This window comes from Osmerus eperlanus, chromosome 6 (genome assembly GCF_963692335.1).
Source record: "Osmerus eperlanus chromosome 6, fOsmEpe2.1, whole genome shotgun sequence".
NCBI lineage: Eukaryota > Metazoa > Chordata > Actinopteri > Osmeriformes > Osmeridae > Osmerus > Osmerus eperlanus.
This window is the reverse complement of record NC_085023.1, coordinates 1638556-1652915: the sequence shown is the minus strand read 5'-3', so window position 1 is coordinate 1652915 and position 14360 is coordinate 1638556. Positions and strand designations below refer to the sequence as shown.

Here is a 14360-nt window from a genome sequence, read left to right as displayed (position 1 = left end):
TGTCTTTCACTCTCTCTCTCTCTTTCACTCTCTCTTTCTCTCTCTCTCTTTCACTCTCTGTCTTTCACTCTCTCTCTCTTTCACTTTCTGTCTTTCACTCTCTGTCTTTCACTCTCTCTCTTTCACTCTGTCTTTCACTCTCTGTCTTTCACTATCTCTCTCTTTCCCTCTCTCTCACTTTCACGCACTAAGCTCTTATCTGAGGAGATAAGAGAGCTTTCCAGTAAAAATGGAGAAAGAGATAGTTGGAAACAGACAGAGACAGAGAGACAGTTACACTTTTATTTACATGAATAATGATAATACAAAAACAATAATATGCACATAAATTAGTTAATGTTTTTTATTGTTTTACTTTATACACAAATTATTGTTAAATTATATTGTATATAATGTACTGTGTAATGTTCCATTAGAATGTAAAATTGTGGAAGTGTGTATCAATCTATATGGAAGTGTGTATCAATCTATATAGGTGTGTATAAATGACTTAATGAGAAACTGCTTTGAGAGAACCAGAGAGAGAGAGAGAGAGAGAGAGAGACTGGGGTCATATCTGGCTCAGGACCCCAGAAATACCTTTTGCTCTCCCGATTCTAAACCTCAGGACAGATTAACATGAAGAAGGAAGAGGTGGAAGCAGTGAGGGGGAAGAGGGAGGGTGGTATGTATGCTGTTTCCAGGCAGACTCAATCCCCTCTGATCCTCATGTATTAACACTCTGGGCTCCAGCCCCTCAGCCCCCTGCCCCCCCTCCGGAGAGGCTATCCATCCCCAAAACAACAGTCCCCCTCAAACACTGGATCCCCAAATCCACCAGACCTCCAGGCCCCCCAATACAACAGGCTCTCCAGCCCCCTGGCCCCCAGGCCCCTCACACCCACAAGGCCCTCTGGCCCTCATCCAGACCTCCAGCCCCCCCTCACCTGTGCTCCTAAAGCCGGGACCCCACACTGACGCAACGTCACCACTGAGTCAACACATCACCCCCTGCCCACAATGCATTGCACACAAAGGCTGGCGTGAGGGTGGAGCGGCCCGGCAGGAGAGGGGCCGGGGTGGGAGACTGGCTCCCTGCTGGAGACGCCTCACTGTGTTAATCCCAGCCACCAGGAGATGTTGACCCAGCTAATCCATCCTAATCCAGCCTAATCCAGCCTAATCCCACCAACCCATGATGATGACGTGGTGGGGCCAGCTGTTGCCAGGGCAACATGTAAGAAGGAAGGATTCTCTTCATGTCAACATCAGTATGAATTTGGACAGTCCTACCCCAGCTATCTGTCTCCAAGCCACCACTTTCTCCATCAGATCACAGAACCTACCTACAACTTCACAGTTGAGGATACTTTTACTGCTGGCAGGTTCATCCACATCACATTCCAAATAACTAGTCAAAATGGCGTCATCTGGAAGTTTTGCTTTAACTGATTCAGACTGACTTTACAGAGCTGTAACGGTAGATGCAACAGCCAGTACACAGGCTCACCTGGTTCTGTGTGATGTGGTGGGCAGCTCTGCTGTGGGCCTCAGGGACCTGTGCCGCCACTGTGTCCTGGTTCAGGTCCATCACCTGGAGCGAGCGGTCCGCCCCACACGCCAGGACCAGGTCTGACCACAGGTAAGGACCAACACCGTGAGCTAAACAGCAGATCACCTGGTCCTAGCATTCTCCAGCATACACAGCCACATCTACCTGTCCATGTGTTAGGGTTCACCTGTATAGGAGAATGTTAACCTCTAGGGAGAATGTTAACCTGTGTGAGTTAGGGTTAACCTGTGTGAGTTAGGGCTAACCTGAGTGAGTTAGGGCTAACCTGTGTGAGTTAGGGTTAACCTGAGTGAGTTATGGGCTAACCTGTGTGAGTTAGGGTTAACCTGTGTGAGTTAGGGGCTAACCTGTGTGAGTTAGGGTTAACCTGAGTGAGTTAGGGCTAACCTGAGTGAGTTATGGCTAACCTGAGTGAGTGAGGGCTAACCTGTTTGAGTTAGGGGCTAACCTGTGTGAGTTAGGGTTAACCTGTTTGAGTTAGGGTTAACCTGAGTGACTTAGGGCTAACCTGAGTGAGTTAGGGTTAACCTGTTTGAGTTAGGGCTAACCTGAGTGAGTTAGGGCTAACCTGTGTGAGTTAGGGTTAACCTGAGTGAGTTAGGGCTAACCTGAGTGAGTTAGGGCTAACCTGTGTGAGTTAGGGATAACCTGAGTGAGTTAGGGCTAACCTGTGTGAGTTAGGGTTAACCTGAGTGAGTTAGGGGCTAACCTGTGTGAGTTAGGGCTAACCTGTATGAGTTAGGGTTAACCTGAGTGAGTTAGGGTTAACCTGAGTGAGTTAGGGATAACCTGTGTGAGTTAGGGTTAACCTGTGTGAGTTAGGGCTAACCTGTGTGAGTTAGGGCTAACCTGAGTGAGTTAGGGCTAACCTGTGTGAGTTAGGGTTAACCTGAGTGAGTTAGGGTTAACCTGAGTGAGTTAGGGCTAACCTGTGTGAGTTAGGGTTAACCTGTGTGAGTTAGGGCTAACCTGTGTGAGTTAGGGCTAACCTGAGTGAGTTAGGGCTAACCTGTGTGAGTTAGGGCTAACCTGAGTGAGTTAGGGATAACCTGTGTGAGTTAGGGCTAACCTGAGTGAGTTAGGGTTAACCTGTGTGAGTTAGGGCTAACCTGTGTGAGTTAGGGTTAACCTGAGTGAGTTAGGGTTAACCTGTGTGAGTTAGGGTTAACCTGAGTGAGTTAGGGTTAACCTGTGTGAGTTAGGGCTAACCTGTGTGAGTTAGGGTTAACCTGAGTGAGTTAGGGCTAACCTGAGTGAGTTAGGGCTAACCTGTGTGAGTTAGGGTTAACCTGAGTGAGTTAGGGTTAACCTGTGTGAGTTAGGGCTAACCTGTGTGAGTTAGGGCTAACCTGTGTGAGTTAGGGTTAACCTGAGTGAGTTAGGGCTAACCTGAGTGAGTTAGGGCTAACCTGAGTGAGTTAGGGCTAACCTGTGTAGAGACCTTTCTTTACTGACAGCTTTTTACCTTCAGCACAGTTAGGAATAAGCCCAGACAGACACAGTGGAAATTCTTACCAACTATCTCAGATCTACTTTCCATTGTGTCTCTGGCCAAGCAGCACAATAGTGTGGAATACCCGAGGAACAGACGCTCTTCCAAACATTGCTATAAATGGCCTTGTAGGTTGACTGGATTTATTAGATAATAAAAGCATAATGCATTTTTAACGAGGAGAGGGTGGAGCATTCCTGGGCTGTGGACGCAGGACAGCACAGTGACTTGTAGCTGAGCCAGCCTGAAGGATAAGGCTCATAAAACCACTCACATCAATGGAACTCTAATGGCTGATAACACTGTTATCTTTAGAACACCATTTAAGATTAAGGAAATGTTTGTTTTTTTACATTTATCTTTCGTTTTAAACCATAACCTTGACCTGGCCCAGGTGAAGGTTCTAACCCAGGTAAAGGTTCTAACCCAGGTGAGAGTTCTAACCCAGGTGAAGGTTCTAACCCAGCTGAGAGTTCTAACCCACGTAAAGGTTCTAACCCAGGTGAAGGTTCTAACCCAGCTAAGAGTTCCAACCCAGCTGAAGGTTCAGGGAGGATACAGGAGTGGAAGCTGTTGACGGCAGACAGGGAGGTGATGTCTGTGGAGGCAGAGGTCTGGAGACGACACCCCAGCTGGACAGCACTCCTCTGGTGATACCTGAGGAACAGGAGACCATCACACATGCTGAGCACACACACACACTGACCACACACACACACACACACTGACCACACACACACACACACACACCCTGAGCACACACACACACACCCTGAGCACACACACACTGAGCACACACAAACTGAACACACGTACACACACACACTGACAACACACACACTGACCACACCCACACACACACAAACTGACGACACACACACTGACGACACACACACTGAGCACACACACACATGCTGAGCACACACATACACACTGACAACACACACACTGACCACACACACACACACACACACACACTGACCACACACACACTGACCACACACACACGCACACACACTGACCACACACACACTGGCCCTACACACACACTGACATCTCTTGCACTCCAAGTAAGATCTATATACTATTTTATAACAAAACCTGTTCTAAGAGGTAGAAGGGCTGTGTAGAGGTAAGTATAACAACTGACTGCACATGGAGAGGGCTCAGGTCCCCAGTGTATGTCACTTTGGATAAAAGCATCTGATCTCTGAACCTTGAACCCTGAACTCTGAACCCTGAACTCTGAACAGTGAACCCTGACCAGTGAACCTTGAACTCTGAACCTTGAACCCTGAACTCTGAACCTTGAACTCTGGACCCTGAATTCTTAACCTTGAACTCTGATCCTTGAACTCTGAGCCCTGAACTCTAAACCTTGAACTCTGAGCCCTGAACTCTGAGCCCTAAACTCTGAGCCCTGAACTCTGAGCCCTGAACTCTGAGCCCTGAACTCTGAGCCCTGAACTCTGACCCCTGAACTCTGAGCCCTGAACTCTGAGCCCTGAACTCTGACCCCTGAACTCTGACCCCTGAACTCTGAGCCCTGAACTCTGAGCCCTGAACTCTGACCCCTGAACTCTGAGCCCTGAACTCTGACCCCTGAACTCTGAGCCCTGAACCTTTTGATGGAGTCTCGGGAGCCGTCCAGGTGCAGCAGGTAGAGGAGCAGGGAGGGGCCAGACGCCAGCAACAGGAAGCGGTCCAAGTAGTAGAACTGAGCAGCTCTGATTGGCTTAGGGAACCTGTCAGCCGCCTGCAGGACAACGAAGAACCAAACTCAATCAACAAACTGAAGTAATCATCAAACCCTGCCCCAAATGACACCCAGAGTGACGCTGTCTGTCTGGGCAGGAAGAGGGTAGTTATGTAAAGGTATTTTTCTGATTCTTCCATTGAGTGTGTTTACTGTAGCTATACTATATTTATCAGAAGATCTCTTTCCCCCCCTCCCTCCCTGTCTGTTGCTGAGCAGTGTGTCTTCCAGGTTGTGTTAGGAGGTTTCACTGGGGCTGCACACTGTGGAATGTATTTTTTTCCATGTGGAAAAAGGGACTCATGAAAGAGAATCCTGGGGATAGGAGGACGGGGGGAGGGGAGAGAGGAGGATGGAGATGAATTGAGGAGGAGGGACGGGGGGAGGGGAATCGGGGGGATCGAAGAGAGGAAGATGGGGGGATGGGGATGGGGGGTGGGATAGGGGGGAAGAGGATAGGGGAATAAGGGGGAGGTGGATAAGGGGATAGAGGTGAGTGTGTGTGTGTGGTTTGTGGTGTGTCTGGTGTGTGTCTGTGTGTATGTGTGGTGTGGTTTGTGGTGTGTCTGGTGTGTGTGTGTGTGTGTGTGTGTGGTGTGTGTGTGTGTGTGTGTGTGGTGTGTGTGCTCCACCAGAGTGAGGACAGGCTCAGGGCTGCTGGAGGACCAGATGTTGACGGTTCGGTCCTCTGATGCACTCAGCCACCACTGTCTGCTGTGGCTCCAACACACCCTGCTCACGGCCTTGTCATGACCTAAACACACACACACACCACACACACACACACAGAAGAACAGTTTATTTGTCAAACCAGTCTCCTCCACCAGGAGCAGCAGCCAGTTGTGTACACACTGTAATGAGGTCAGCCAGACCACACAGAGCCAACATAGAGTCTGATCCAACATCCTGTCACACCTGTAAAGTCTGATCCAACATCCTGTCACACCTGTAGAGTCTGATTCAACATCCTGTCACACCTGTAAAGTCTGATCCAACATCCTGTCACACCTGTAGAGTCTGATCCAACATCCTGTCACACCTGTAAAGTCTGATCCAACATCCTGTCACACCTGTAGAGTCTGAGCCAACATCCTGTCACACCTGTAGAGTCTGATCCAACATCCTGTCACACCTGTAGAGTCTGACCCAACATCCTGTCACACCTGTAGAGTCTGAGCCAACATCCTGTCACACCTGTAGAGTCTGATCCAACATCCTGTCACACCTGTAGAGTCTGACCCAACATCCTGTCACACCTGTAGAGTCTGATCCGACATCCTGTCACACCTGTAGAGTCTGAGCCAACATCCTGTCACACCTGAAGAGTCTGATCCGACCACATCAGACAAACCTAATCAGCCATCTTGACGCCCTCAGTATGCTGATTACCCACCAAACGCCGATGCAAAGGAACCATAGAGTGGGAGGGGGACCTCCCCCACTCTGCATGTGAGGCCCTCCTGCTAGCTTGCAGGCTTCAAAGGGCCTGCTTGAGAAGACACGTCTCCAGCAACCATTTGTGCTTTCAATCTGAACAAAGAACATACCTTGATCAGAACTTTTGAGGAAAGTTCTTCAGACTTCACCTTTACCACATCAGTAGAAGGTGGAGAATTATGAAAGGGATATTTGTGTAATGTTTGTTACTTTGTTTTAATGTTGTGTTTACTGAAATTTTGGTTTACTCCTTCTTCCCGAAAGAGAACCAAGTCATTCTTGGTATCTACACAAAGCTAACATAATAAAACAATCATTCAACTATATTTTGTAACTGTACCAAGATGTCCAGAACAACATTTGAACAATCTTATGAACCAGCGTGAGACCAGTTCACACCTTTGGTAGGTGTGAAGGAAAGAGGGGGAGTTGAGAACCCAGCTTCATCCAATCAACTTCTGACTCTAGACAGGTCCTCCTTCTATCTCTGAACTGTATAACACTCTTGAGATGACAATCGATCTCTGACTCCAGCGAAACCAACCATGGCGTGAACGCCATCAGGATTGGCGTTCCAAAGGATTTCGCCAAGCTTCTCCTGGGATTCAACAAGATTAGTGCCTGGGCAACACTACCTGAACGTTTCAGCAGAAGAACCAAAAACGCAATTGTAATTGTGACCTGACTGAGACCCCACAGACTCAGTCTCATGATCCTGCAGCGCAGCCGCGCGTTGACTTCAGATTCTTCAAATGGGCCTCGGACGCGAACCGCTTCTACCTCATTGATCAACCCTGATCAAACGTAACTATGGCTAATGCTCTTTCCTCCCCGACATTTATACATTCTGCTTTTTCTACTTTTTAAAAATGTATATCCGTTTATGTTCATTGTATGCACCTTTCCTGCCACAGTAAATTATGTGTTTGTGTCAACTTACATGGCAATAAAAAACAATTCTGATTCTGATCATTGGCATTGGCGTGAGCTCTGTTTATGATTTGTAAGGATGTAATCATTGACTGTACAATTTCTGTCTTTTTAAGTTAGACCATTTCATTCTGTTCATTGAAACCAATCTCTCATAGCAAATTCTGTCATATCCCTGGGCTGGGCCTGCCCTTTTTGTTTTCTGTCTGTCTGTTCTTTGTCTGTCGGTCCCTTTTGATTCTCAATTACAGGCTCCTGCATTCCTGTCCACACACTCCTTCTATTAACTAATCACATCTGCGGCTCATCAACTCATCAACTCATCAGGATATTTACACCGGTTCCACATCCACTCTTCGCCAGTTCAACGTTGCTATTAGCTCACGTTTGTCGGCTCCTGTCTGTATTCCGAAAGTGGTTAAGATAATCGAATTCCCGTCAGTAACCTTGTTTTCTGTCTGTTTTAGACGCGATCCCTACGTCTGCCGACTCCACTGCCAATTATTCTACAAATAAATACCGTTAACCTATTCCGTGTTCTGAGTCTTGTGTTTGGGTCTACCTACCAGCCAGCCATCGGGACACAATTCATAATATAACTTGTTAATACTATCCATGTTTACCATACTTTAATGAATTCATTCATCATTCATTCATCTCCTAAAACCAATATTAAGGTCGTGCCCCATTCTAAACTAAATACTTGATTATAAATTAATAATTTCTATTCTTAACCCCTTAAAGGCCATATGGCAGGTTAATTTTTCCAACGAATTTGCGCTATTTACTTGTTGGTAATAAACATTTAAACTGTTATCCATTGTATTTGATGTTGTTGGGTGTCACAAAACGGAATATAATACGAACAAGTAGCTACTTTTTGCAATGATTCTTCTTTCCCCCACAATGCATTGCATGACGTCACGTTGGGGAGACGACCGACCAAAGCCCGCTTAGAGACCATTGAAATCGATTAGAAATAAACACTAGGCTAGTACCAGAGAATGTCTAATATGGGCTCTGCTAGTACCATCAAAACATGGGACATCTAATCGGAAATGTGTTTACAACGTCGGGGAAAATATTTAATTAGGGATGATCTTGGGGGGATTTCTAGGTGACACTGGCACGTTAGCCCATAGCTAGCCCATAGCTAGCATGATGTCTTTTTTCTAGATCTAGATAACTTTACCGGTAGTACTAGTCTACTTATCTGAACTACAGCTAACGACATGATTGTCTGGGACAAGTGGATTTTTTTGTAGGGCAGAAAAATGTATCTTCCCCACTGGACAAGTTTAAACTCAAACAAAATAAAATGCCATGTTACTGTACTTGCACTGGCCAGCTTGCAAATACTGAGGATAGCCTACCAAAGTTGAGTTAGCCAATGTCGTTAGCGATGCTAGCTAACGTTAGTTTGCTAGCTCTATATAACATTTCACTGGGTCTTGCAGCTGTTTGATTGACTGAAATTATTATGAAATGTTATGTTCTACTAGCCATTTGCCTACTTTTGCAAGTCACTGTATTTCCAAGATAGTGTAACTGAGAAGACGCAGTAATTCCTCTTTCAAGTAATAAGCCCCCGTTCAAGTGTTGAGCATTAAATTAGCTGCACGGTCTGTAGAGATATTGGGACGAAGCTGCAATACAGTACATAACAGAAAGTGTTTCATTCTGCAGAAATTGTGTAAATGTTTAATGTAACAATTTTTTTTTTTATAACACCTCAATTGTTATCATTTGTATAATATTACAGATCATCTTTGTTGGTCAAAGGCACAATCTTTACCCGGACGTGACTTTTGTGCGTGGAAAAGTGAAACGTAAATGTAGGGCCACTTGTCCAAAGGACAAGTGCCTCAAAAATGTAATGTCAGGCCATGAATGATCACTAGATATAAAGAAAACGTTGACTTTCACTCGGTGCTATTCACTGACAGTAAAAAAAAGTTGAATATGTGCACTGCTGTTCGTAGACTAGCTCCAGAGATCGTTGCTGCGTTGCTAAATAATAGCAACCCACCAGGACACTTCACTAACTCTCCACTCATTCTCCTCGGACCATCCATTTAATTGGCTTTGACGGCCATCAGGTCCCTGCAATTCCTCATTTGCCCTCTCATGTGTACTTGGTTTGAAATTATACGGCTGCGGGCCATCATACACATGATGGCTCTTCTTCATCCCAGTCAGTCGCCATAGTTCTAGTACTAGGCTGAGGCTCCCCTCTTCCACGATTCCCCAACGTGACGTCATCGCCGATTTGCGATAATATGCTAATGCTAACACCAAAAACTGCTGGTCTTTAACACCATTTGGAGACACCATTTGGAGATATTTTAAATGATATACAAATCTTGAGTGCTTCATGTACCCATTAATCACCAGTAGTGTTTAACCTGCCATATGGCCTTGAGTAGCGTCGCACATATGTGATCATTCGAATGCGGGTCTCACAGCGTAACAGCGATTATGAACATTCCATCCGACTATTTTCCGATAGACAAAAACTATATGACACTAGAGTATGGCTTCAAATTTTACAATTAGGAAGCTAACAAGTAAGGGAGTCGGGCTAGTAATCTGAAGGTTGCCAGTTAGATTCCCAGCCGTGCCAAATGACGTTGTGTCCTTGGGCAAGGCATTTCACCCTACTTGCCTCGGGGGAATGTCCCTGTACATACTGTAAGTCGCTCTGGATAAGAGCGTCTGCTAAATGTAAAATGTAAATGTAAGTAACTCTAGCAGGTAGTAGCATTGCTACGAGTATTATGCTAGGTTGCTAGTTAACGGAAGCTAGATAAAGCTAGCTAGTTTCGTTTTGGAAAAATAACTCACTCTGGTGGAAGCGTCTGAAATATTTACAACTCATACATCTAAAGGTTAAAGAGAAAACCACACTACAGCACAAAACCTAACCCCTGCCCACCTAACCCCTGCCCGCCTAACCCCTGCCCGCCTAACCCCTGCCCGCCTAACCCCAGCCCGCCTAACCCCTGCCCACCCTAACCCCTGCCCACCTAACCCCAGCCCACCTAACCCCAGCCCACCTAACCCCTGCCCACCTAACCCCTGCCCACCTAACCCCAGCCCACCTAACCCATGCCCACCTAACCCCTGCCCACCTAACCCTAACCCCTGCCCACCTAACCTCTGCCCACCCTAACCCCAGCCCACCTAACCCCAGCCCACCTAACCCCTGCCCACTCTAACCCCAGCCCACCTAACCCCAGCCCACAACTGAGGTGTGTGTGTGTGGGGGGTTAGTCCAGGGAAGGCCATGCTGGTCCTGACAGACAGACAGTCATGCTGGTCCTGACAGACCGACAGTCATGCTGGTCCTGACAGACAGACAATCATGCTGGTCCTGACAGACCGACAGTCATGCTGGTCCTGACAGACCGACAGTCATGCTGGTCCTGACAGACCGACAGTCATGCTGGTCCTGACAGACAGACAGTTATGCTGGTCCTGACAGACAGACAGTTATGCTGGTCCAGACAGACAGACAGTGAAAGTTAAGAACCTGTATATAGACCTCCTGAGGCTTTCATCTTACAATCACATCTAGCTGGCCAGGACAAACAACCAATAGGATTACTGCAGTTTTAACAAGGAATAGCCTTACTGAAGCCGCATATAGCCTTACTTCTGATTCAAACCAAATATGGATTATATTTAGTTGCCATAATAAATAATGATAAAGATAATGGCAATGAACATTTCTTAACTGTCTTGGCATGGAAGGAGGGAGAAAGGAGGGAGGAGAGATGAAGGGACAGAGGGAAAGAGGAGCGATGGAGAGAGGAAAGAGGAAGGGAGGCTGTTACCTGTGTAAACTGCAGGGTGTCCAGTGAGAGTAGACTTGTACAGCAACACAGATCGGTCTCCCATGCCACAAAGAATCTGCTTCCCATCTCCTGGAGAAAGACCCAGATAGAGACAGAGAGAGAGACACAGAGAGAGAGACAGAAAGAAAGAGAGACAGAAAGAGAGAGAGAGAGACACAGGGAGAGACATCAGGAGAGAGACACACAGAGAGAAAGAGAGGCACAAAGAGAGAGATAGAGAGACAGAGAGAGACACAGAGAGAGAGAGACAGAGAGACAGAGAGAGACAGAAAGAGAGAGAGGAACAGAGAGAGAGACACAGAGAGAGAGAGACGTCAGCAGAGAGACACAGAGAGAGCCCTCAGCAGCAATCAGTAATCCCCCGTATAGCCTGCCACCAGGTGAGGTGGGAGAAGCCTTACCTGAATACTGGCAGCAGCAGACAGGTGTGGGGGAGGGGCCTGTGCTCAGGTGAGTGTGTAGAACACTCGGCGCCCCAGTGTCTGATGGGTAATCTCTCAGCAGACTTCAAGGAGGAAACACACCAAGAGGTTGACACAGGAAGTGTGGTGGTAGGTCATTCACCTCCAGAAGGTGAATTCCAGGTTGAATCCATCAAGCTGGTCCTGGGGTGACTGGACCAGATGCCCAGCTCACCTGGAGTGGTCGGGCTTCCTGTGACCTGGGGTCTTCGGAACATTGGTTTTGGGTGAAAACATGGTCCTCCTAGAAAGACAACACCTTGGTGCTCAGAATAATTTTTCATCCACACTGAGCCTACTGCTACTCTGCCCTGGCCCTGGTCTATCTACTCTGGTCTATCTACCCTGGTCTATCTACCCTGGTCTATCTACCCTGGTCTACAAACCCTGGTCTATCTACCCTGGTCTAAATACCCTGGTCTACATTCTCTGGTCTATCTACCCTGGTCTATATAACCTGGTCTATCTACCCTGGTCTACATAACCTGGTCTATCTACCCTGGTCTACATAACCTGGTCTATCTACCCTGGTCTACATACCCTGGTCTAAAGACCCTGGTCTACATACCCTGGTCTACATTCCCTGGTCTACATACACTGGTCTACATACCCTGGTCTATATTATCTGGTCTATCTACCCTGGTCTACATACCCTGGTCTACATTCCCTGGTCTACATATCCTGGTCTACATTCCCTGGTTTACATACCCTGGTCTATATTATCTGGTCTATCTACCCTGGTCTATCTACCCTGGTCTACATTCCCTGGTCTACATATCCTGGTCTACATCCCCTGGTCTACATACCCTGGTCTATATTATCTGGTCTATCTACCCTGGTTTATCTACCCTGGTCTACATACTCTGGTCTACATTCCCTGGTCTATCTTCACTGGCACTGTCTACATACCCTGGTCTATATACCCTGGTCTACATACCTTGGGCCCTGGCGGTATCCTGATGACCGCACCTGAGAGTGGAACACCAGAGGCTGCTCTCTGACCCCTGAAACCACACACCCACTGCTGTTACTGCTGCTGTTACTGCTGCTGCTACTGCTGCTGTTCCTGCTGCTGTTACTGCTGCTGTTACGGCTGCTGCTACTGCTGCTGTTACTACTGCTGTTACTACTGCTGTTACTGCTGCTGTTACTGCTGCTGCTACTTCTGCTGCTACTGATGCTAATACTGCTGCTGCTACTGCTGCTGCTACTGATGCTGTTACTGCTGCTGTTACTGCTGCAGTTACTGCTGCTGTTACTACTGTTACTGCTGCTGTTACTACTGTTACTGCTGCTGTTACTACTGCTGCTACTGCTGCTGCTACTGCTGCTGTTACTGCTGCTGCTACTGCTGCTGTTACTGCTGTTACTGCTGCTGTTACTGCTGCTGTTACTGCTGCTCTTACTGCTGCTGTTACTGCTGATGTTACTGCTGCTGCTACTGCTGCTGTTACTGCTGCTGCTACTGTTACTGCTACTTCTGCTGCTACTGATGCTATTACTGCTGCTGCTACTGCTGCTGCTACTGCTGCTGCTACTGATGCTGTTACTGCTGCTGTTACTGCTGCAGTTACTGCTGCTGTTACTACTGTTACTGCTGCTGTTACTACTGTTACTGCTGCTGTTACTACTGCTGCTACTGCTGCTGCTACTGCTGCTGTTACTGCTGCTGCTACTGCTGCTGTTACTGCTGTTACTGTTGCTGTTACTGCTGCTGTTACTGCTGCTCTTACTGCTGCTGTTACTGCTGATGTTACTGCTGCTGCTACTGCTGCTGTTACTGCTGCTGCTACTGTTACTGCTGTTACTGCTGCTGTTACTACTGCTGTTACTGCTGCTGTTACTGCTGTTACTGCTGCTGTTACTGCTGCTGTTACTGCTTCTGGGGACTGGGGGGTAGTTACTGCTGTTACTGCGGGTACTGCTGCTGTTACTGCTGCACTGCTGTTACTGCTGTTACTGCTGCTGGGGTAGTTTCTGGTGGGGTAGTTACTGGTGGGGTAGTTACTGGTGGGGTAGTTACTGGTGGGGAAGTTACTGGAGGGGTATTTCCTGGTGTTACTGGTGGGGTAGTTACTGGAGGGGTAGTTCCTGGTGTTACTGGCTGGGTAGTTACTGGAGGGGTAGTTCCTGGTGTTACTGGTGGGGTAGTTTCTGGAGGGGTAGTTCCTGGTGTTACTGGTGGGGTAGTTTCTGGAGGGGTAGTTCCTGGTGTTACTGGTGGGGTAGTTACTGGTGGGGAAGTTACTGGAGGGGTATTTCCTGGTGTTACTGGTGGGGTAGTTTCTGGAGGGGTAGTTCCTGGTGTTACTGGTGGGGTAGTTTCTGGAGGGGTAGTTCCTGGTGTTACTGGTGGGGTAGTTACTGGAGGGGTAGTTCCTGGTGTTACTGGTGGGGTAGTTACCGGAGGGGTAGTTCCTGGTGTTACTGGTGGGGTAGATACTGGAGGGGTAGTTCCTGGTGGGGTAGTTCCTGGTGTTACTGGTGGGGTAGATACTGGAGGGGTAGTTCCTGGTGGGGTAGTTCCTGGTGTTACTGGTGGGGTAGATACTGGAGGGGTAGTTCCTGGTGGGGTAGTTCCTGGTGTTACTGGTGGGGTAGATACTGGAGGGGTAGTTCCTGGTGTTACTGGTGGGGTAGATACTGGAGGGGTAGTTCCTGGTGTTACTGGTGGGGTAGTTACTGGAGGGGTAGTTCCTGGTGGGGTAGTTCCTGGTGTTACTGGTGGGGTAGATACTGGAGGGGTAGTTCCTGGTGGGGTAGTTCCTGGTGTTACTGGTGGGGTAGATACTGGAGGGGTAGTTCCTGGTGGGGTAGTTCCTGGTGTTACTAGTGGGGTAGATACTGGAGGGGTAGTTCCTGGTGTTACTGGTGG

General features: G+C 47.7%; 1 protein-coding gene across 1 annotated transcript in view; it reads right to left on the bottom strand.

The window, feature by feature from the left end:
* Positions 1-14360, bottom strand: part of wdr27 (WD repeat domain 27) — an 84261-nt gene that overhangs the window by 29337 nt on the left and 40564 nt on the right. The window contains exons 13-20 of the mRNA XM_062464475.1: positions 12423-12489; positions 11662-11729; positions 11426-11533; positions 11004-11093; positions 5433-5554; positions 4667-4800; positions 3604-3701; positions 1490-1611 (exon numbers count right to left, since the gene is read on the bottom strand). Coding sequence (XP_062320459.1) covers positions 1490-1611; positions 3604-3701; positions 4667-4800; positions 5433-5554; positions 11004-11093; positions 11426-11533; positions 11662-11729; positions 12423-12489 — 809 coding nt within the window. The remainder of the gene's footprint in view (positions 1-1489; positions 1612-3603; positions 3702-4666; positions 4801-5432; positions 5555-11003; positions 11094-11425; positions 11534-11661; positions 11730-12422; positions 12490-14360) is intronic.